The sequence below is a fragment of the Trichomonas vaginalis genome, chromosome I (assembly GCF_026262505.1).
Source record: "Trichomonas vaginalis G3 chromosome I, whole genome shotgun sequence".
NCBI lineage: Eukaryota > Parabasalia > Trichomonadida > Trichomonadidae > Trichomonas > Trichomonas vaginalis.
The window spans coordinates 11285034-11306711 of NC_067203.1; the positions used below are offsets into that span (position 1 = coordinate 11285034).

At 30.9% G+C, this 21678-nt stretch overlaps 7 protein-coding genes and 3 pseudogenes across 10 annotated transcripts, besides 1 other annotated feature; 3 read left to right on the forward strand and 7 right to left on the reverse strand.

Moving 5' to 3' along the window:
- Nucleotides 1-6040: part of a mobile genetic element that runs on past the window's edge.
- On the reverse strand, nt 295-1320 carry TVAGG3_0968250 (annotated as a pseudogene). The gene has a single exon. A coding segment is annotated over exon 1 (1026 nt).
- Nucleotides 1328-2444, reverse strand: TVAGG3_0968260 (annotated as a pseudogene). The gene has a single exon. A coding segment is annotated over exon 1 (1117 nt).
- TVAGG3_0968270 (uncharacterized protein) lies at nt 4648-5298 on the reverse strand (the record flags this gene model as incomplete). Its single annotated transcript, XM_051253612.1, has 1 exon — nt 4648-5298. One exon carries the CDS (start codon nt 5296-5298, stop codon nt 4648-4650), a length of 651 nt encoding a protein of 216 aa, XP_051079186.1.
- Nucleotides 6041-6190: 150 nt separating the features above from the next.
- Nucleotides 6191-7831, reverse strand: TVAGG3_0968280 (annotated as a pseudogene). The gene has a single exon. A coding segment is annotated over exon 1 (1641 nt).
- Nucleotides 7832-7900: 69 nt separating this feature from the next.
- TVAGG3_0968290 (uncharacterized protein) lies at nt 7901-8116 on the forward strand (the record flags this gene model as incomplete). The annotated part of the gene is made up of 1 exon (XM_001328554.1): nt 7901-8116. One exon carries the CDS (start codon nt 7901-7903, stop codon nt 8114-8116), a length of 216 nt encoding a protein of 71 aa, XP_001328589.1.
- Nucleotides 8117-10882: 2766 nt separating this feature from the next.
- Nucleotides 10883-12561, reverse strand: TVAGG3_0968300 (uncharacterized protein; the record flags this gene model as incomplete). The annotated part of the gene is made up of 1 exon (XM_001328553.2): nt 11937-12518. One exon carries the CDS (start codon nt 12516-12518, stop codon nt 11937-11939), a length of 582 nt encoding a protein of 193 aa, XP_001328588.1.
- An 895-nt stretch (nt 12562-13456) lies between these two features.
- Nucleotides 13457-16209, reverse strand: TVAGG3_0968310 (CAMK family protein kinase family; the record flags this gene model as incomplete). The annotated part of the gene is made up of 1 exon (XM_001328552.1): nt 13457-16198. The coding sequence occupies one exon, from the start codon at nt 16196-16198 to the stop codon at nt 13457-13459; it is 2742 nt and encodes a 913-aa protein (XP_001328587.1).
- A 1275-nt stretch (nt 16210-17484) lies between these two features.
- TVAGG3_0968320 (uncharacterized protein) lies at nt 17485-18297 on the forward strand (the record flags this gene model as incomplete). The annotated part of the gene is made up of 1 exon (XM_001328551.1): nt 17485-18297. The coding sequence occupies one exon, from the start codon at nt 17485-17487 to the stop codon at nt 18295-18297; it is 813 nt and encodes a 270-aa protein (XP_001328586.1).
- Nucleotides 18298-18601: 304 nt separating this feature from the next.
- On the forward strand, nt 18602-19678 carry TVAGG3_0968330 (phosphoprotein phosphatase protein; the record flags this gene model as incomplete). The annotated part of the gene is made up of 1 exon (XM_001328550.1): nt 18602-19678. The coding sequence occupies one exon, from the start codon at nt 18602-18604 to the stop codon at nt 19676-19678; it is 1077 nt and encodes a 358-aa protein (XP_001328585.1).
- Nucleotides 19679-19935: 257 nt separating this feature from the next.
- Nucleotides 19936-21423, reverse strand: TVAGG3_0968340 (uncharacterized protein; the record flags this gene model as incomplete). The annotated part of the gene is made up of 1 exon (XM_001328549.1): nt 19936-21423. One exon carries the CDS (start codon nt 21421-21423, stop codon nt 19936-19938), a length of 1488 nt encoding a protein of 495 aa, XP_001328584.1.
- Nucleotides 21424-21678: the final 255 nt, after the last annotated feature.

Here is a 21678-nt window from a genome sequence, read left to right on the forward strand (position 1 = left end):
TCATTAATTTAGAAATAGTTGGCTTAATTAATTTTGTCATTTATGATAAAAATAAAATTGCATAATTTAAATTTTTTTCTTTCTCATTTTCTCATTTTCTCATTTTCTCATTTTCTCATTTTTCTCTTTTTTCATCCTGTTTTGGTTTCAGCAACTTTAATTTTAACTTTGGATCAAATATTGGGTTTCCATCTTTATCTCTTCCAATAACACCATATGGTAGAATCTTCATTTATACTAAAATAAAAATTTAAATTATGCCGTTCTAAAGTTTGTGAAACAAACATTGAGCGTTCATTGAACGCGAAACCATGCATAAACTGTCATATAAGGTGGCATGTAATCTGTACCTCTTCCTGTCGTTTGTGTATATCCTGAAACATTATGTGAATGTGTACCCGAACCGTTTGAAGTATATCCTTCATTCCATCTATTTTTATTACCGTACCAATATTTACCCCTGCTAGCGTCTCTATCAGACCATCCATCAGGAAATCCATTATTTCCATCAGGATATTCAAACGAATTAGTATAAGTATGACTATGCCAGCCCGAGTCTTGAGTGTTTAAATTAACATAATGACTATGAGCAGGTAAATTTTCGCCAGTAATCTTTTTACTTCCACCGGTTTGTTTTGAACTATTAGCACATAGAGGAAACGATCGGTTATTTGTTGCCATGTACCGAAACCGAATACATCAGCTGGATTTGTTGAATTCATTGATGTATATATTGAACCAATGGGGTAAATCATCTCAAGAATTGTATTTAATCCATTATGAATATTGAATTTATTATATAATATTGAAACTGGGTAAGAAATTAAAATTGGTCTTGTCATCAATATTAACGTATTATTTTTGAAAATTGCTTTTCTAACATCTTGAAATTTTGTGATTTCAGACCAGTTTCTTCCATCACTACTGATATTTACTAAATCACCACATCCTAAAGCAATGAAATACCCATCAATATAAAATAAATTAGTAAATCTATAATTTCGAGTAAGTTTTGGAGTGAATGAAAAACCAATTCCCAACTTGGTGTTTTCTCTGGATCCTGTGAAAAATCTTGTGATAAATAAATATGTCTGTTATAACTTACAGGATATGAATAGACCATACCACCTGAAACAAGAACACAAACATTTGAAGCATAACATAAAACTTCAATGTCTCCATCAGCTTGAAAAATTTGTTCAAATTGACCTTGTGGTATTGAAGATGATCTATAAATTTTATCATTTTGTAGGATAAAATACATTTGTTAATGTAATACCACTTACTTGTATAATCAATTTCCAAATCTGATGACATCATACTAAACATATAATAATTTATCCCATCCTCACTAATGAAAATTTGATTGACTTCATAAATTAGTACCCATTTATTATTAACGCATCTAATAGGATTATTTGGATATTTAAATTTAGCATCTTGATTTAAATTACATTTGAATCATTGGATACAATCGAATGAATAACAAGGGCAAAAATCATCTCCAACCGTTATCATTTCCATAAATTTACCGTTATTATATTCAACATATAAAATTCTTGGATTAATGATTGGCTTTCGTGTATCAGGATTCCAAACAGATGGAGTAAATGATTCATAGTTTTTAAAATCATTTGTTTTAAAATAATAAAGCACCCCAGCTGTATAAAATAAATACGTGGTCACTCCATCGAAACATATCCATTCAAAAGAATCTATATCAAAGGTTTTATCTGATGATTTCATAAAATTTAAAAATGGTGGAGTAAAATAGACCTCTGATTGTTTTATTTCTTCATTAACAAATGATATATCAGCTTTCTTTGCTAACTCAGTATTAATGAATGAAATAACTTTTTCCTTATCTACTTTCTTCTCTAACTCATCGTTAACATATGTTTATCTGCTTTCTTCTCTAACTCATCGTTAACATAAGTTTTATCTGCTTTAAGGTCTAAACATCCTGAAACCCATTCTGTATCAGCTTTAACTTTAAAAGTCTCCAATGTCCATTCATGATACCATTCAACCTTTTCTTTAATTTCATTATCTTTTTCATCAACATAAACCAAATTTGCCTTCTTCATTATGTCATTTAGGAAACCTTCTATGAATTCCTCATTTAAATTAAATCTTCCAATCTTCAAAACTTTAGGAAATGCATTTAATGCGTAATATTTCTGTTCTTCTGGTGGAATTGATGTTATATCATCCGTTATTCCTTTAATTTTTGAATTCATAAATAAAATTTCTTTTATATTTGATATCACTGCACCACTTTTGCAAACGAATTCGAAATGGTCATTTTTCAATACTATCTCCAAATCTCCATATTTCAACCTTTGCGTTTGTTCTGCCGTCTTTGAATTATATGCATATATGGCGTATGTAATGGTCTGAAGGACCTGGGCGCTTTGCGCCTTAAGTTGCTGTTGTTTAATCATTTATTACGATTTAAAAATAAATATTTAATCCGTTATCTCATCAGCTATTTTCTCTATTTGAAATTGCCATAATATTTCATTCATAAATTCTAAATCACAATCAAATAGGTCAGTTATTCTAAATTTAATATTTGATAAATCTTTTGAATGAAGAATAAATGAATTCCCGGATAATTGAAACGGATATGATAAAGAAAATGTGTTTAAGTTGATGGATAAAATGTTTTGTATTGATGGGTAAGAGTTAGGGTCTAATGTTTGATGTGAAAATCTCATTGGGGTATTAACTTTATCACATTTGATTAAAATGAAATTGGAACCAGTGTCAGAATACAAAACATCCCCAACATCTTTTTCAAAATTTAATATCCCCAACAATGAACGAAGATGAGGAGTACAAAATTTAATTTTCAGCGGAAATTTAATAAGGTTATTTATTTCATCAAGTTCAAAAGTTTATCAGGTTTTGATTTAAAATTTCTTCATACCATACGATAAATGATTCATTTAAATAACTTAAAATAATGTTAATATCCATTTCGCTATCACATTATTTATATACATATCAATACGTTTTTTCAAGGTCTACGACCGCCGCTATGCGGCTCATGGTCATCTTTAATAAATGATATATAATCTGAAGGGTCTAAAAGAATGGGATTAAATTTACCACTCAAAGAAACGAGAGTAACATTATAAATTCCGCTAACTGTTTAAATTTAATTCACAGTTATTATTCGAAATAATATTGATAATTGACATTTTTTTAGATTAAAAATATGGTAAAGCGTTATTTCCAGTGATAAATAAAAACTAGAATAAGATTACCTCAAGAATTCATAAATTCAACGATAAGAAATTTCATTCATGTTATAAATTTTTAGTGTTTTCAGAAAATATGAGTCAATGTCATATTCATCAACAGGTTATATTTCACTTCATTCAAATTTAGTTCAATCAAACCCATATAATGACCATTTCATAAGATTTTTCAGATGGTATTAAAAATGTAATTGATAGATTAAAATATGAACAGATTGACAATATCGAATTTTTGGAATTTTGGTTTAAATATCCCGATGGAAAAAAGATTGAAGTTAAAGATAAAGCTGATACTATATAAAAACAATTACAATGACCGATCCGGATAGTGGGGAAACAAAAAGAAATAAAACAAACGATAGAAACTGGTGAAAGGTCAATTATTATTGATTATGATTCAAAGGATTATTATTCGATAATGTTAATGCTTGAATATTAAATAGCCTTACAAAGAATTTTTCAAGTGATATTTTATATTCATCAACTATTTTATTATAAATATCATTATATGTTAAATGAAGTTCAGTTGTTGTTCCGTTCTTTGATATCTTAATTGTGCTAATATCCTTTATAGGATTTATTTTTGCAACTGTTCCGCAGCATGAAACCTCATCATCTATGAAAAATTGAATCTTAACGTCTGAATCTTGAACATCACAAAGAATGGCGATAATGTGAATTAATGATTCATAAGGTAAAATAATTAAACCGGATTGTTCAATTAAATTTTATTATTGAATCATAATTATTAATTTTATATCACGGTAAATTTTCATTAATTCAGAATTAATGTCTATTTTATATGGGTTCTCGATGTTTGATGAAAGAGGTGGGGGGTATGTTGGATAAGTGGGAATTTCAACAGGTTCTTTACCGGGTTCAGATAAAATGATTGGGTCTCCATCTTCTTTATTTTGCTCCTCCTTTTTTCGGTAAGTCACGAGTTAATAAATTTGGTTGAGTTGCTGACCTTGTTAATTCAGGGCTAACATTAACTTTAACATTTTGAATAATTCGTGATTTATCATCATTTACGTTATAACCAACCGTAATCTCTGCTTTTGCGTTAGTGTTCTTTTGACTAATGAAACGTCTTCTCATTTATATTCGAATAAAAAAATATATTTAAACTTTTATTTTGCCGGAAGTTTTGAATCTATTATTCCCTGTATTTGTTCTTGAAGTTGATTTTTAGCTGGTTCATTGTAATTAATAGACCTAATATATTCATTAATTGCATTCTTATAATCATCTGATTTCTCAAATTTTCTTTTATCTGATTCCTTAACTAAATCATAAGTTAAACCTCGTTGCTGATATAATGGTTTCTTAATTAAATCTTTGAATGCTTGAGATAAAGCACCTGATGCAATTCTTGCTACTATAATTGGTTGGAATTGCTGTTTAAGTTCATCTTTAACATTTGCGAAAACTGGATCGAATAAAGCAACTTTAAAGAATTTCTTAGCTGAAATTTCAGGTCTAATATTGCATATTGACCATCAAACTGGTTAGAATATCGTGGTAATCCATCCGGTCCCTCTTCAATAGCATTTAATTCTTCATTGAAATACGAATATGGATTATAACAGTATGAATTAATTGGACCATTTTCACCTTCTCCAATGTATTGTTTAACAGCTTTTCCATTTTCATCAAATTGCATAGGATAACGTTCATTATATGCTTTACGTTTAGGATAATCAGTTATAGTTAATTTATAACCATTTATGACTTTAATATTTCCTTGACCATCAGTAACGAAAACTTCATTTATACCATCAGGTTTTCCATTTGGACCCGTAATGTCTGCTTCGTGTGCTTCCCAATTTGGACCATGACGTTTGGCATATGCTTGAGCTTCTGGTAATGTTAAAACGTTTCTCATTTGTTTAACATCTTTTTGAAGACCAGCAACAATATGAACTAATTCTTTCATTCCATCAGGAACTTTCATAGTTCTATTATATGCACCCTTTTTGTTTGTTCCTTGTTTTAATGGAACCTGTAGAAGATTTGCTATTTCTGTCATGTTTAATTATAAATAAAAAATAAAAATTAATTATAAAAAGATAATCAAATTTAACACCTCCTTTATTTAAATCAACTATTATTTTTCCATGTTCACCTAATTGCTGATATTGTGTGTAAAGTTCATTAATGCTCATTGGTAAATTCACTTGATAAAGCATAACGTTCAACTGTTGACGACTAAACCCACTGAAAATGAAAAGTGTTGATAGATTTGATTTAATGTTTGTGCTTAATGCTTTGAAATATTGAACAGCCATAAAGAATGAACACTGAATGTGTCGACATTGAGTTAATAACTGATTAAAATATGATTTCTCGTTTGTTATTAGTTTTGATTTCACTGCATCATCTAGAAAAATGAGTGAATGCAAAAATTCTCTATCAAAATTTGAAATAGAAAGTGTTTCAAATAATTCATCCCGTTGTTTATCAATAATTTTATCCTCTAATCCTTGCTTCTTGATTGTATTATATAATTCTTTATACATTAAAAAGTTTTTTAAATAATCTTCTGCTTCTTCTTGTGATAAATAAATAATTGGAATTTTGATTAAATGCTTTAAAGATTCAAATGTATCATCTGAAGGTGAACCTGAACGGTTGATATAAATTAACACATGTGAATAGGGGAAAGTGTTAGCAATAATGATAATTTGTTTTAATATCGTTAATGTTTTACCTTTATTTTGTTTACCAATTGCTGCAGTGATTGAATTTAAGTAACATTCAGAATATGGAATTTTCATTAATTTTTCCTTAGATAGAGCATTTCTATTATCACTCAATGCTTCATTAATCATATCATCTATGTATGTATTATATACTCCTGCTAATTCTTCATAAGGAGTGTATGAATTTAAATCCATTTAATCAAAAATAAATTTATAATTTTAAACATTTCTATTCATCAATATTTCATCATATGAACTTCTATACTGTGGTGGTGTACCTGTTGGATGATATTTCAAACCTTCATCCGGTGTCCATGTCCAATATGTAGTCCTAGTAAACCAAACCTGAGGAGGATTTGTCACCTTTGAACAGTAAGTGTCATTTTCACCCTGAATGATTGGATAAGCTTTCACTTGTACTGTAACTTGTGAGTTGAAAGTTTCTAATCCATCAAAGAATATACCCGCTCCATCACGTTGAACTGGAATAGTGCATAAGAATGAAGTTTGGTCTTTCCATGTTCTAGCTAATGGCGTGCCATCATCTGCATTCAGTGGTCTAGTTAATGAGTCCTCGTATTCTTCTGTGCATTCATTCACTCCATCTAAATCAGAAGCTTGAAGCATACGTGTAAAGAATATGTCGCCCACTGTGGTCATCGCTTGATCGGGGAAGTTTCTGGAATCTATAGTGACCTGAAGACCTCGAAGCATTGGATTTTCTAAAACTGTTCTTTGCATTGCATTCTTCGGAAATGTTAACACAACATCTGTAACATTATGAAGAGCGTATGAGAAATCTGAGCTGATACCTTCAGGAGTGATGCAACCTCCATTTAGTGAACGAACGTCAATATGTTGAGCTGGAATCATGAATGGATCTTCTTTACTGAATAAACGTGGTATTGCTTTAACTGATTCTTCAATTAAACCGTATCCTGGTGTAATGCATTTATCCTCTAAAAACTTCCATCTTTGTGCATGAAATAATAACGTCATCAACTGTTGCGTCAGCAGATGTAGCGGCTAAGCTTGTAATTAATTTGGCAGGAAGTCCGATTTGTTGGAATTTGCGATCATATTTATAAACATGATTCATAATCTTTCATAATTTTCATCAGTTATCTTTTCATAAACGTAATTTTGTAAATCAGCAACTCTTAACGGGTCAACCTGACAAAATACTAAAGTATCCCTGAAAACATAATATTTAAGAATGATATCACCAAATGATTTAGGATAATCATCGAACGCCTGAAATGCTAACAAATCATTTACCGGAATAATCATATCAAAAGTGACATCAACTTCTTCATTTGCTTTCTTGAAAACTTCTGAAGGGTCAATATATTTACCACATACTGAGTTATCATATTTTTGAACATTATTATATAACGAATGAACAAACTTTTTAACTTTCCTTTCTGATTTTGGTTTATATGTTGCAAATGCGAAAGATTCACGGGCGCAATCCATCTGAAGATAACCGGCATCACCTCTTTCGGTTTCTACTTCTAATTGTTTAAAGCTTTGATTTGATGATTTGTAACCAACGAATAAACGCATGTATTTAAAAGCGGCATCACATATGAAAGCTTTATTTGAAACTAGAGTTGCTTTAACTTTACGTTTAATATATGTGTCACCTAATTGGTTCACATCATGAGCCGGATTTGTAATTCTTAAATGAGTTTGTTTATCATCAAAATATGGAGCATCAGAGTCATAGCATGAACTTTCAAGTTCTCTATAATATCTTCTACCGTCATTCTTTGCGAATATTTCATTTATCTTTTCGAATGAATGAAACACATTTCCATTAATCGGTTTAGTGTTTGGCACCAAATAGTTAGTCGTCATTTATTAATAAATAAAAAATCAAAATTAAAAGATGAAAATGAATTTTTAATTTTAATGAAATAATCAACTATGGCTGCAGGTATATTTAAGAAACTGTGGGATAGAGTAAAAAGAGGAGCGAGTAAAGTTTGGGAAACATTGAAGAAGGGGGCAAATTGGATATTTAAGAATAAAGAAGCAATTAGTGACGTTGCTGAATCAATAACACCAAAAGCTGCCCCAATAAGAGAAGTTTTAAATAAAGGAGAAAAAGTTTATCAAAGACTACAACCGATACTAAGATAAAAATAATTTTAAGCCGCTAAGCGGTGAGATGATCCATAGGATCTCATATTTATTTTTCCACTATCTACCTCCTATTTTATTAAGTATTCCTTCAGCTATTCCACCAATTGCGTTACCTGCTTGTGCTCCCATCGCTGGATTACCTGCTTTAGTACCTAATACTCCACCTATGATAGTTCCTGCCGTTTTCGCTACTGGTGCCAAAAAGTTTGCAATGGGTTTAATAATCTTTTTATGAACCCAACCCGCAGCTTTCTTAATTCCATCCCATAATTTTTTAAAGAATCCTGCCGCCATTTCTGATTTAATATTAATTAAAAAAATATATTTCATCACTTATATTCTAATTTTTATTTAATGATAAATGAAACCGATTTTAAAATAAATGAAACAGAGGAGGAAGAAATAAATGAAAGTGAAAAGTTCAACAAAAAATAAATGTTGTTAAACCAATTACTGAAATAAAAATTTTTTCATCTGTTGAAGAATTTAATGACTATTATGCTAATAATAAAAAATTATTTGAAGAATTGACAACGTGTAAATTGAATAAAATGTTTAAAGTTGATGGATTCAAAATTTCAAAAATAAAAGGAGTGATTAGTTTGAAATCTATTCCTCAATCAAGAATCACCTCATTAATGAAAATAGATGATTTAACAAAAAGAATAGAAGAGATTGAAGAAAGAATGAATCAAATAATTGATTTCATAAATTCAAATAATCATTAGTTTCTTAAAGTTCAATTTTGAACTCATCAAATTCTTCTTCATCATTACCATTACCTTTAGCGAGTTTATTTACTCTTTCAACTTTATCTTTTGATAGTCTATCGTTTAATTTTTTCTGAAGTTTTTCGTTACCAAGTTCTAAAATTTTACACGGATGATATTTAAACCCGTTAAATTCTTTTTCCTCAGTTTTAATCATTAATCTACAAAGAACTTTAGTGAGGTGGTTTTGTTGTTTAAACCATTTATCCTTAATATTTGTTATAAATTCAATATCCGGAATTAATTCCCAAATTTTGAATTTTCGATTAATTTACCATCAAATGCAAAAGCAATAGGTTTAATATTAAACTTACCTTTATAAAATAAACTTTGTACGCAATCATCAAAAAAATCTACTTGTTTAACCTGGGAGATTGGTGAAAGTTTATCCATTAATTGATTCACAGTCACGAATTTTGATTCACTCATTTCTTACGAATTAAAAAAATAAATTATTCAAAAATGTAAGACATGAATTTTTAAAGTTTATTTTTTATTCATGAAAATAATTATATCTGATTTATTTTATTCTCTCGTACATACTAGATTTGAAGAATTCGGAACTTTTACCATAATCTCCTAAATGTTTTCTTATCTTATTGGTTTTCCATTCATTATATGAAACTGTATAAACTTTATCTTTATCTTTGCATCTTTCATCACTTCCAATATATTTATATTTCAATTTTGATTTATTGGTTTCATATTCATTAACGTTTAATAATTCACAGTCTTCCTTTTTAAATAAATGTTTTATGTATTCAGGATTAACAATTCTATAATGTTGCTTCCCTTTAAATCTTTGAATATAAACAGGAACACCATCCTCTAAAATTCGATAATCTATTTTATCTGGTTTTACTTGTTGGGTCATTTATGTAAGAATAAAAAAATAAATTATTTTAAAAATAACTTTAATTTTTTTAATGGTTTATTTTTAAAAATTTTTTTTATTTTTTATTTCATTATGTATGGGCTGAGTGTAAATGTCTTACAATTTTGAAAATTTTTTAAATCTTGATTTATTCAAAAACGTAAGAATAAAAACCGTAAGAATCATACATTTTTTACTTCTTATGTTAAAAAAATGATACAAAATCGCTCAATATTGTATGAATTCTTACGTTTACAAAAAAAGTCACAAAACCCATCATATCCTACTACTTTTTTAATGCAAGATATCCTGGCATTGGCCTCAATGAATATAAACTACATGCATCATAATATTAGTTTGTAATAGCATAAAAGCGAAATTCCTAATTTCTTCTCAAATAAATTCCTAAAAAAACATCGGAATTAATGATTGGAAATAGGTCAAAAAAATTCCTAATATAAAACTTATACTTAAGATAAAATCAAAATTCGAAAATATCTATTTTTCAAAACACGCATCCAAAAGCGAAAAAATTCAAAAAAATCATGTTCTTATAAAACTCGCCGATTTTGCAATTTTTATCCGATTTGAAGTGATAGAATATATTACCATCTTACAAAAACATATACTTCATTATTCCATTCACAAAATATTAATCAGAACACTAGGAAAAGTGGATTTTCGAAAAAAGACGATAATGATTATTTGCAAATCGCCTCTCAATTTTGAGAGACTTTCAATTTTTACAGTGGACCCTTAATTTAAATATCAACAACAGTTTTACGTGTTTGTATGACCAATTTTTTTCTGCACATGTTACATATAGAGATATTATATGCATTCCAATTCTATTTTTCTCTGAAAAATCTTTGAATTTTGTTTTGAAGTTCTTGAAACTTAATTTTGGAAAGAATTTCTAAGCTAGGACAGTATGTAATATCCATTCAATTAGTATTCTGCTGTGTATTTTCAAAATTAAGTGGTTACGCAAATACAAAAAATAAAAAAGCTTCGCATTCTAGGTAATTATGTAAATTTATTATACAAACCTATTCTCAATCTAATATTTCTACTTCTTATGTCAAAAGACCACATTGCGACAGATCCTATTTAACAAAAATTGATTTCATGCATTATACATGTTAGGCTCGCCTATTTAATGACGATATCGATTAAAATATTTATTCAGATCTAAATACGACGAAAACATTTTCTGACGAATACGTTTTATCACTTAATTTATTGATATTCTACATCGAATAGTAATACTGATAATATTATTTAAATTAACTAAAAATTGAGAGGATAGCGACGTTGTAAAAACCTCCCAAAAAATATTTTCTTTTTTATTATAATAATTTCGTCTGTTACAGATTTCATATACTAATTTTAGGTTTGTAAATCTCTTTGACGTACAATCAAAAGTAATGTAAAATTTCAGATCTTTAGTTTACTAACAGCTTCAATATCAGGGATGGAGATGGTGTATTTTTCAATAATCGGACATCTTTTACATTGCGATTCATATTCACCAAATCGCATCGTATTTATTGAAATTGTTATTCCCAAAAAGAAAAACACACTGTCAAATAACCTTAAAGGAATCTGACAGTAATGAGCGTCAGATTCATATCAATTTTTTCATGATTTCACAAAAGTTTTATAATGTATGATGTATCATATTATTATTTTATTGACAAATGCCAAAAAAATTGAAAGATTTTGCCTTTTGAAAAACAACTTTGATGAATCCGCCATTGCTAAGCGATTAAATCTTGATATTATCTGGATTATATAATAACCATATTGATTTGGGTTTTCATGAATATGAGGCTCACCCTTTTATTGAACTATTGAACGCGATTTTATTCTTCTAAAATTTTGTAGTAGCAAATAATATGTTTTATACTGTAGAAACGAAAATCGATCTCTAGAATTGTCCAATTTGATTGCAAGATATAAAAACAATATTAAAGAGCTTTTTCTTCTTTCGCAGCTTACTGGATGAATTGACCTTATGAATATTTCTCAATGCTTCATCCGTAAATCTAAAAATTAGAATAATATAAAAATTAATAAAAATTTATAAAATACAATAAGCTTACAAAGTTTTTTGTTTTACAATTGAGTACTAATATTAAAGTCTATATAAGAATAATATATATGCTACAAATTACATTTGATAAAATTGAAACGGTGCGGCAAAGGATGCATTCCTAATTAAAGGTGATGGATGTTCAATTTGAACCACTGTTGGTACTAAAGGAACTAATGGAACGGCTGGCTGGGATCTCATATGCATAAGAGGCATTCCAGTATGAGGTAGCATATCGCCTATTGGTGGCATTGGTGCTCTTTCAGCCTGAATTGCTGTTTCTAACCATGCAATGCACTCTGAAAGTCTGCCTGTAGTTATGAAGGACTCATATTTTTTCTTCATTGAGCCATTCCAGTGGTGATATAGACTTGAATTACTTCTTGTTGAGCCAGAGACGCGTTTGTAAGTCTGCCAGAATGACCATGGGATTTTTCCATGGAACCCGTCTCCATAATATTTCACAATTACGTTAAATATTGATAAATCATCAGACAATGTATACGGGGCTGATTTTGTATTAGTATTTGATTGATCATCAAATGTGACGGAAGTATCTTGCTTAGGAGTAGGTATTGGTGGTGGTAATTCCCTTGGTTCTTCTTTAGGATATGTTGCAAATGGGACTTTTCTGTTTAAAAGCTCTTCAATGGATGCCATATTCTAACCTGTTAAAAAAATACTTTTTTGTGTAAAAATAAAGGAAAGAAAAAATTGTCAAATCTAATCTCTCAAAATACTAAAAAGAGGATTGAGAAGAATCTAGTCTGGATTTTCGTGTAAATTACCTATAAGCGTATATTTTTGCTTCATGAATTACGAAAATATTTTGTAAATTTTACAAGTGTTCAGAAAAAAATATAAGGAAAATTTATGGTATTTTATATGATTATGTAAAATAAAATCCCTATTGTTTCTTAAATTCAATGAGAATATACGTTTTAGAAATTTTTGTTTCAATTTTTTGATCCATTCAAAAGTGATTAAAAAAACTCTTAAAGAGGATAAAGATTAAAATTTCCCATCTCGGAATTTAGGTTTTTTCGCTTCTATTGAAACTGTATTTTCATTTGATTCATTTTTCAATCCTACGCATGTTTCGACTGGTGATTATGTGTTACAGCGATGAGCATTGAAAGTATAACGTATAACTATTTCTTTGAGATCGTCCAATTTGAAGATAAAAACACCAATTTGGAGATCTGGCCTTGATATCATTAGAATAAGCATAAATAATGGCTGCTAAACTATCATTTATAAATCTCTATGAGTTATCGGTCAATATTGTTTTTCATAATTTATTACCTGGAATTACTCAGATAGCTACTATATACCAATAAGTATATATAGTATATTATTCTGAGACAAGAAAATGACATATAGACCGAAAAAATTATAATAACCATATAACAGTATTGTAAATAGTGATCAGGATTTAAAAACTATTTATTTAACATGAGGGAAAGTGAATATATAAATCAAAGCAAGATAATCTGGATACAATTGGGTTAATTGTTAAAAATAGTAATAAAAACTATTATTTATCATAATATAAACAATATTTCGTATTTAAAATACAAACAAAATAAAATAGAAAATTATACACCGCTTTCTATTGAGCCATCTAAATATAATAATTGCATCATTAAATTATTAGTCATTGGATCAACTTTTATCGGTTGGCCTTGTGCCCCTATTCCAAGCATTTGGTTTCTAAGTGCAACCATCTTATCCTGACCAATATGTCTAACTAATCTATCGCGAATAGCTTCAGCTCTTGACATCATCGACTGTACATCGTTTGCAACAGGCAAATTAAGTTCCTGTCCATTGCAATATATAGGAACTCTTTCTTCAAATCCTCCTTGGGCCTGATTTGGATCGATATTTAATCCGGCCTTCAGAGAATCAACAATATCAGCATCAGAATACATCTGGTAGACTGGTCTATTCACTTGAGGAGGTTGATAGTTCCTAACATTGTTATAAGACATTGAAATTTCTTGTAATCTTCTGTTTCCGATATCTCTTTGTAACTGAGCAGCCTGGTTATCAATTTGTGACCATCTCTGCTTATAATCATACATTCTTGGATTGTTTCTATATGATTTCGGAGAAGGTGGTTCTTGAATCAAGACATGTGGAGGTTGTCTAGGAGATTGTAATGGAGATAATGGTTTCTGTTGGCCCATTCTTCTCTTCTGTTCGTTCCTCATTCGTTTTTCTTTCTTAGCATTTTCAGCTGCTTCCAGCCATTTCTCTTCTGCTTGCTTTCTAGCTCTTTCTAGCTGTTCTCTCTTCATCCTTTCTCTTTCCTCGAATTCCTGTCGAGCTGCTCTCTTTTGTGCTTCGAGTTCGGCCTCATATCTGTTTCTTTCTTCAGCTCTTCTGATTTCTTCTTCTCTCTTTAGCTGCATTTGCCTTTCATATTCAGCCTGCCTTGCTCTTTCGACTTCCATTCGTCTTCTTTCCTTTTCTTCCCTTTCTCTTTGCATTTCTAATCTTTGTCTTTCCAATTGCATTCTTCTTTCTTCCTCGCGACGTCTTCTCTCTTCTTCCAGACGCTTTTCTTCTTCTTGTCTTCTCTTTAATTCGTTTTGTTGCTGAATCATTTGGCGTCTTCTTTCTTCTTCCATCATCAATCTCCTTTCTTCCTCCGCACGACGCTTCATCTCTTGTTGTTCTAGTAGTTTTTGCTTCTCTTTCTCTTGTTGCTGTAGGATTTTGATTCTTTCGATTTCCTGTTGTTTCATGTACTCTTGTTGGCGAATTAATTCTTGCTGACGCTGCAACTCCTGCTGCCTCTGTAATTCTTTCTGTCGTAAATCTTGTTGTTTGAGGAGTTCTTGTTGTCGATATATTTCTTGTTGACGTTGTAACTCTTGTTGGCGCTGATATTCTTGTTGTCGTTGAAGTTCCTGCTGCCTTTGTATTTCCTGTTGTCTTTGAAGTTCTTGCTGTCTTTGTATTTCTTGTTGTCTTTGTAATTCTTGCTGTTTTAGATATTCTTGCTGACGAATCATGTCTTGTTGTCTTTGCAATTCGTTCTTTCGTATTAATTCTTGCTTCCTTAAGTCCTCTGGGTCGTTTAATAAACCTGGACTTGGTCGATATTGATTTGCACGCAATCTTTGCTCTTGTTCTTGTCTGAGCTTCTCTGCTGCTATCATTTCTTGCTGAATTCTGTTGGCATCATCGTTCGGACGCCTGTTTCCTTCCCTCATCATTTCGTATTTCATCCTCATTCTTCTTTCTCTTTCAACCATTCTCCTGCCTTCCTCTTCATGGAACCTCATTCTTGCAGAATCACTCATTGCTGGCTTAGGAGGAGTAACTGGTTTGTCGAGATTCGAATTTGGTAAAACTCTTCGAGCAGTTGACTGTTTTTGGATCTGAGGAACCAGAATTTCAGGTTTCTGAGGGGGTGGAGACTTCACGTATTCTGGTGTATTGTTAATTGGTTCAGGAACTGCAGGAGCTTGAAAAGCGCCTTGTCCGTGGAAAACTGTATGGTCCATTTCCCTTCGCATTTCAACTTCGGAAAGGAAGGATGTAATACGAGCTTTGATGAATGGTAATGTTAAAATCTGGTTTGCGGAAGGACGATTATTTGGATCTTTTGAAAGCATCGAAGATACGAGATTGCGGAGATCCTGGCTGTATTGGTTGCTTATTGGTGTAAATTGCCCGCGAATAATATTGACAAGTAAGTTATTTATATTTCTTCCTTCAAATGCATGGCGAAGAGTGCACATTTCGTAAAGGATACAGCCTAATGACCATATATCTGTCTTAGTATTATAGTTTTTACCCTCGCAAATTTCAGGCGAAAGGTAATATGGAGTTCCAATCTGTGTTTTTAAGAACTGATTCGTTTTGTCGAGTGCTTTAGCGATGCCAAAGTCGCCAAGTTTTGCAATTCCTGACTTCATAAGGAATATATTCTGCAATTTCAGATCGCGGTGTAAAATTTTTCGATCATGCATGTATTTGATTGCTAATGCAATTTGCGTGAATATATTTAGAATATAGTCCTCGGAAAATAGAGTTCTCCCTTGTTTTTGAACTTTGGTGCCGAGATCTCCTGCATCAGCGTATTCCATAACGATGTGCAATACCTCTTTCTCTTGAAAACTGTCGATATATGTGATAATATTTGGGTGCCTGAGATAAGATAAGACTTGAACTTCGTATAAAGCTTCCTTTTTCTCTTCTTCTTTTAAGCCTTTCAATTTTACGCTCTTTATAACGAACATCTGATTGTCTTTCTTGCGCCTTACAAGTATAGCCTTGCCGTAACCTCCTTCGCCAAGGGTTTTCACTTGTTCGTAATCATTCATTTAAATCAGATTGTTATAAATTTTTCTTTTGAGAGAAGCTTTCAATAAACGTTTTTAAATTCCTTGATTTTCTGCCCCGTTTGGAAATTGTTCATGGACTTCATATAGATGAATGATTTACAGTACAATGTTCAAAATTTGATAAAAGATCGTTGTTATTGTTTTATTGTATTGATTGAATAAACTGTCACTTTTCCTATGTAAAAGCATCGATTTTAATAGAATTAGGAATACAAATTTGGCTAGATAAATATTTTCAATAATTAAATACAAAATAAATTTTATTATTGAAATAATCTAATTAAAATGTATTTTGTAGCATAAATTCAATATGATCCATAAAAATAAATCAATGTATAGTATTTGATTTTTCCAAATTTTTTTCAAAATCCGAAATTTGAAGAATTTTTTAACAATTTTGGATTTTAAATTCACGATTTCGAATTTTTTTTGGAAATCTGCTAACTTTAATTTAACTAAATTCTGGCTTAACTATGGTAGTCCATTTATATTATTGCTCCAAATTAGTTTTCTAATAATTTTGAAGAATATCCCAAAAAATAGGGATAAGCAAGCAAAATTAACTATACACTTGCAAATAAGTGATATATAAACTTTCAATTCCTTTATAAGTGTAATCATTTTTGTTCTTGGCTTTTCAATATCCCATCCATTTTCGACACATTCCCTTAATTGTACTCAAAAATGCATTTCACACAGCAAGTTTTTAATAAATTCGGTCAATTTAGATCTAATACACAAGAATTACCTCAATGAATTCGATCTTCATCTAAAGATGTTACCAGAATTGACATCGTCTCAAAAACTATATAAACACAAACAGGTTTTAGTGATACCTTCGTCTTAAGCATATCAATAAACTCCAAAATCGAAAATTATTCGTCTATTACTAAAATCCAGAAAAGCTATCAGTGCAATCATAATCAGAATTAAACACCTTTTATATTTTTCGGCTAATTATTTTCATTACTTTGCAAGATTTAAGCTATATATCTTTTATTTCGTTTTTTCTATTAAATAGCTCCGAATAATACATCAAAATATTGTTATAGGGCGTCTCTACATACCACATGACCTGAAATATTAAAGAAATACTGACATTTACTTTGAATATGATCTTATCTAATGAAATTAAATCCATTAACCAGCTTTATATTGAGAATATAATTTGTCTCCCAAAATTTTGATCAAATGATCTGAATTGAAATTTTGTTCTCCATCAACTTTTTTTTTATTTTCTCTTCATTTATTTGATAGCTTGATACATGAGACCAGTTACAGAACTACCTCCAGTTAAGCATCAAGCAGCTAAAGAGACAATAGGCATAGTTAAAAAGGGCTTCTATATCAACAGTGTCGGACAAAAAATCGATGTTTCAGATCAAATCAAGTTTTCGATTGAAAATTCAAAACTTTACAATTTATCATACAAATTCAGCCTTGAAAATGCGAAAACAAGCGAAAATACAGTCATTGATGTTATAGATTCTTTGACCCTCGAAGCATCAAAGGAACTCGTTGACAAAGGAATCAAAACTTGTGCATTAAATTTCGCATCAGCTCGAAACCCAGGAGGCGGCTTTGCTGGACCTAATGAAGCTCAAGAAGAGAACTTATGTCGCAGCTCAGCTTTGTATTGGTCTCAAATCAAACATCCAGAAATGTATGAATACAATAGACAGAGCAAGTCGTTATCATATAGTGATTATATGATATTTACTCCTGATTGTCCAGTTTGGCGCCAATCTGACTATACTTTACTTGAAAATTCCTATAATTTATCTTTCATTACTGCTCCTGCATGCAATCTTACTAAAGGTGCTGAAGCTGAAACTCATACAGCAATGCTCAACAGAATAAGGAAGATTGTAATGGTCGCAATCGAAAATAATATGAAAGGATTAGTTTTAGGAGCATTCGGATGTGGAGTTTTCAAGAACAATCCAGCAGATGTTGCTAATTACTTTAAGACAGTTCTTATTGATGAAGGATTAGGAAAATACTTTGATTATATAGTTTTCCCAATCAAAGATGGTCGAAAAGCAGGACCATTTAAGAGGGCTTTTAACATACACTAAACTCTTCTAATTTAATTCTTTCAATTTTATTTTTCTTGAGGATTACTCAGTGAGATATATTTGTTTCATAGATGCAACAACCATTAGATCGATTGCCAATATTAACAAGATCATTTCTTGAATTTTGATCTGCAACTTAAGAATCCTACGCAAGAAATTGCTTATTGAAACAAAAAATACATTCCACATACATTCGTAATGGTTATTCCCAGGGAAGTGAGCAGTTCTCCTCTTGATTTAGACGATGATGAATAAAAATTATTTTGAATAAAGTTGTAAATATTTGAAATCAAACGTACGTTTAATGAAAACGGAATCAACTTCTGTGGATTCTATATTTTATAACACACTTCTTTCACGCGTTAACAAGGATGAAAAGATACAGAACTATGTTTCAGAGACCGAAATACAGTTTATTTTAAACGAAGTTAGTAAAATCTTTCAAGAAGAATCAATTCTACTTGAGATACCAGCAAAATTACACGTTGTTGGAGATTTACATGGCAATGTCAATGACTTAGTCCGTATATTTCAGAAGGTAGGATATCCTCCTGAACAAAAATATCTCTTTCTTGGTGATTACATTGATAGAGGTGATTATTCAATCGAAGTTTTACTAATCTTATTCTGCCTCAAGATCAAATTCCCATCTCATGTTTATATGCTCAGAGGAAATCATGAAATTGTATCGATGTCATCATATTATGGATTCAAGGATGAGATTGAATCAAAATACAACTTAAAGATGTTCCATGAATTTCATAAAGTCTTTAAGCTATTACCTCTTGCATGTTTAATCCAAAAGAAAATTTTTTGTGTTCATGGAGGTTTAAGTCCCTCATTCAAGTCGTTTAAACATCTTAAGTCTCTTGATAAGCCAGGAGACCTAGATCGACCATCAATGTTTCTAGATTTTGTCTGGAGCGATCCCAAGGATCAAGATGAAAAATACACTCCAAGTAAAAGGAGATCCGGAAAGTATTTCAATCAAAAAGCACTTAATGCTTTCCTACGTAAAACAGGTGTGGAACTTGTTTTACGCGCCCATGAATTTAGTCCTCATGGTTATGATTTCCCTTATAAGAAAACAGATGCATGCATCACAGTTTTTAGTACATCAAACTACTGTGGTCGCAATAACAAAGCTGCAATTATTAATGTTTCACCAACTTTAGAAGTCACTTTGACGTCTTTTGACCCTACAAATGGTGAACAACCAATCATAGTATTCCCTCAATGGGTAGACTATTTAATGGTCCAGTGTGTTAAAGACACTAAAGATTCTATTAGTGAACCCATTTCTGAAGTTGATGTTTCAAAATCCAAAGGAACTACTCTTGAAGTAACTCAGAACAAGCTACCTTGCGATCTTTTATTCTAATTAAGTGCTTTATATTATTTTTTTTTTTGTTTGTAATATAAATTATTTTGTATTTCATTACATGCTTTTTCAGTAGGATCTTAAGAGGATTGATATCATTTCACATGGTAATTTGAAATTTGAATTAAACGTTTAAATTGTTGTTTGTTTATTATATATATGCACAGGAAACATTAGTATATGAAAAATTATTAAGGGTATCAAAAGAAAAACAAAAAGAAATTTATTAAAAAACACTAATATAAAAGATTATTTGCTTAATAATTCCATTCTGCTCTTGGCTTTCTCTGAACAGCCTTCTTAGGTGCAGCCAACTTTGATGCAGCCGCTTTCTTCGAAGCCGGTTTTGGAATTGCAGATTCAAGTTTCTTTGCAGAAGAATGAGAACCTGATTGCTTAGGAAGATCTCCAAGCAGTGGCGGCCTTGATGCTTTCATCATCTTAGTTGCCTTTGTCTGTTTAGGAGCTCTCAATGCAATTTTTTCCGCTGGTCTTTCTATATCTAAATCATCATCAAGAACTCTTTTTCTTGTGAATTTCTCGCATTCCCAGCCATGCATTTCTAAGTTCATCTCTTCACATATCTTGGCTGCAAAGTCTGATATCATTTGGCAGTTTGTAGCTGCAATTTCATCGCATTTATCTTCTGATTGACTAATTATACGAGTAAGTTCTGTATCTGAGAAATCTTTGAATGGCATATTTGGTATTAAGCTTTCTGTAGTACTTTCTTCGGTTGAGGTTTTCGTCATTGGCTCATATCTCAAAATCTTTTCCATTTTTTCATCAATTTCCCTTCTAATGATATCATATGAGTATCCACCACCCATAGTTCTATCTCTTGATAAGTCTCCGAATGCAAATTTTGCGTTATTAAGCTTTGTTTTGCATTCTTGCATTAATTGACTTAATTCGTCAACTTTTGAGTTATGACGAGTGTAAGGAGCTTGATCAAGAACTGGATACCAATCAATTGGAGTTGCTCTCATTTCATCAAAGCCATCAGGATCGTAGCCAGGTCTATTTGCAAGAGGAGTAACCCAATCCCAGAATTGCTTTTCCATTACAAATATTTGCTCGATCTTAGATGAGTTATTAATTGCTCTATTGAGAGCTTCTGTATGAGCTGTAAGTAATGGAATATTCGCTTTCAAACTTAGAGAGTACAGAGATGATTCTTGATCTAATGTGCGTATTCCCCAGTTAAATGTCTCACGTTGCATTTCTAAATCACTAAGCTCGTGTAATTCGGATGAAATTTTCGAGTATAATCTTGAAATTCGCCTTGTAAGAGAGTCATGATCTGTTGGTGGCTTTTTAAGAGATCTTGGTGATTGTATTGTTGGGTCAGTGAGGAATTCCCCGTAAGGAGGGAGATATGGAATATCAGCTTCAGGGATATAAGGGTCGTAGAGTGTTTTAAAGAGATCCATGCGCCATATTAACCAGCATATTGTCAATAATACATGCTGAGAATGAACATCTAAATTAAATAAGAATGGATCGAAGCCCATAAGCCTTAAAATATCAGTAGCTTGATTAATATCTGCCTTTTTGACCCAATTTCTCGCAGCAGTTTTATTAGCAAAGATTATTGACGCAATAAATTGATATAATGCAGTTTTCAATGATGTAACAACATCATCATTTGATTCAGCAGCCTCTAACATATCATTTACGGATAGTTCTACTCCAATAGGCTTAAGAAGATGATCCACAACAAAACGAAGAACTTCTTCTGCCATTTTTATTGAAATTTTCGTTTTAAATTTTCAGATTGAGGTTCGTATTTGATTATTGAAATGAGTTTCAGAGCATTAGTTAGTATGATATTCTATCTTGAGGAAGACATAATCTAATCCTCATCTCTTCATGCAAAGTTTATTTCAAGGAATTCATTTTTGAAATCATATCATCACAAAGTATAAGAACATATCTATAATAAATGTTTACATTAGAATTTATTGACATCAGCTTATAGGATGCCGTAAAATGTAGCA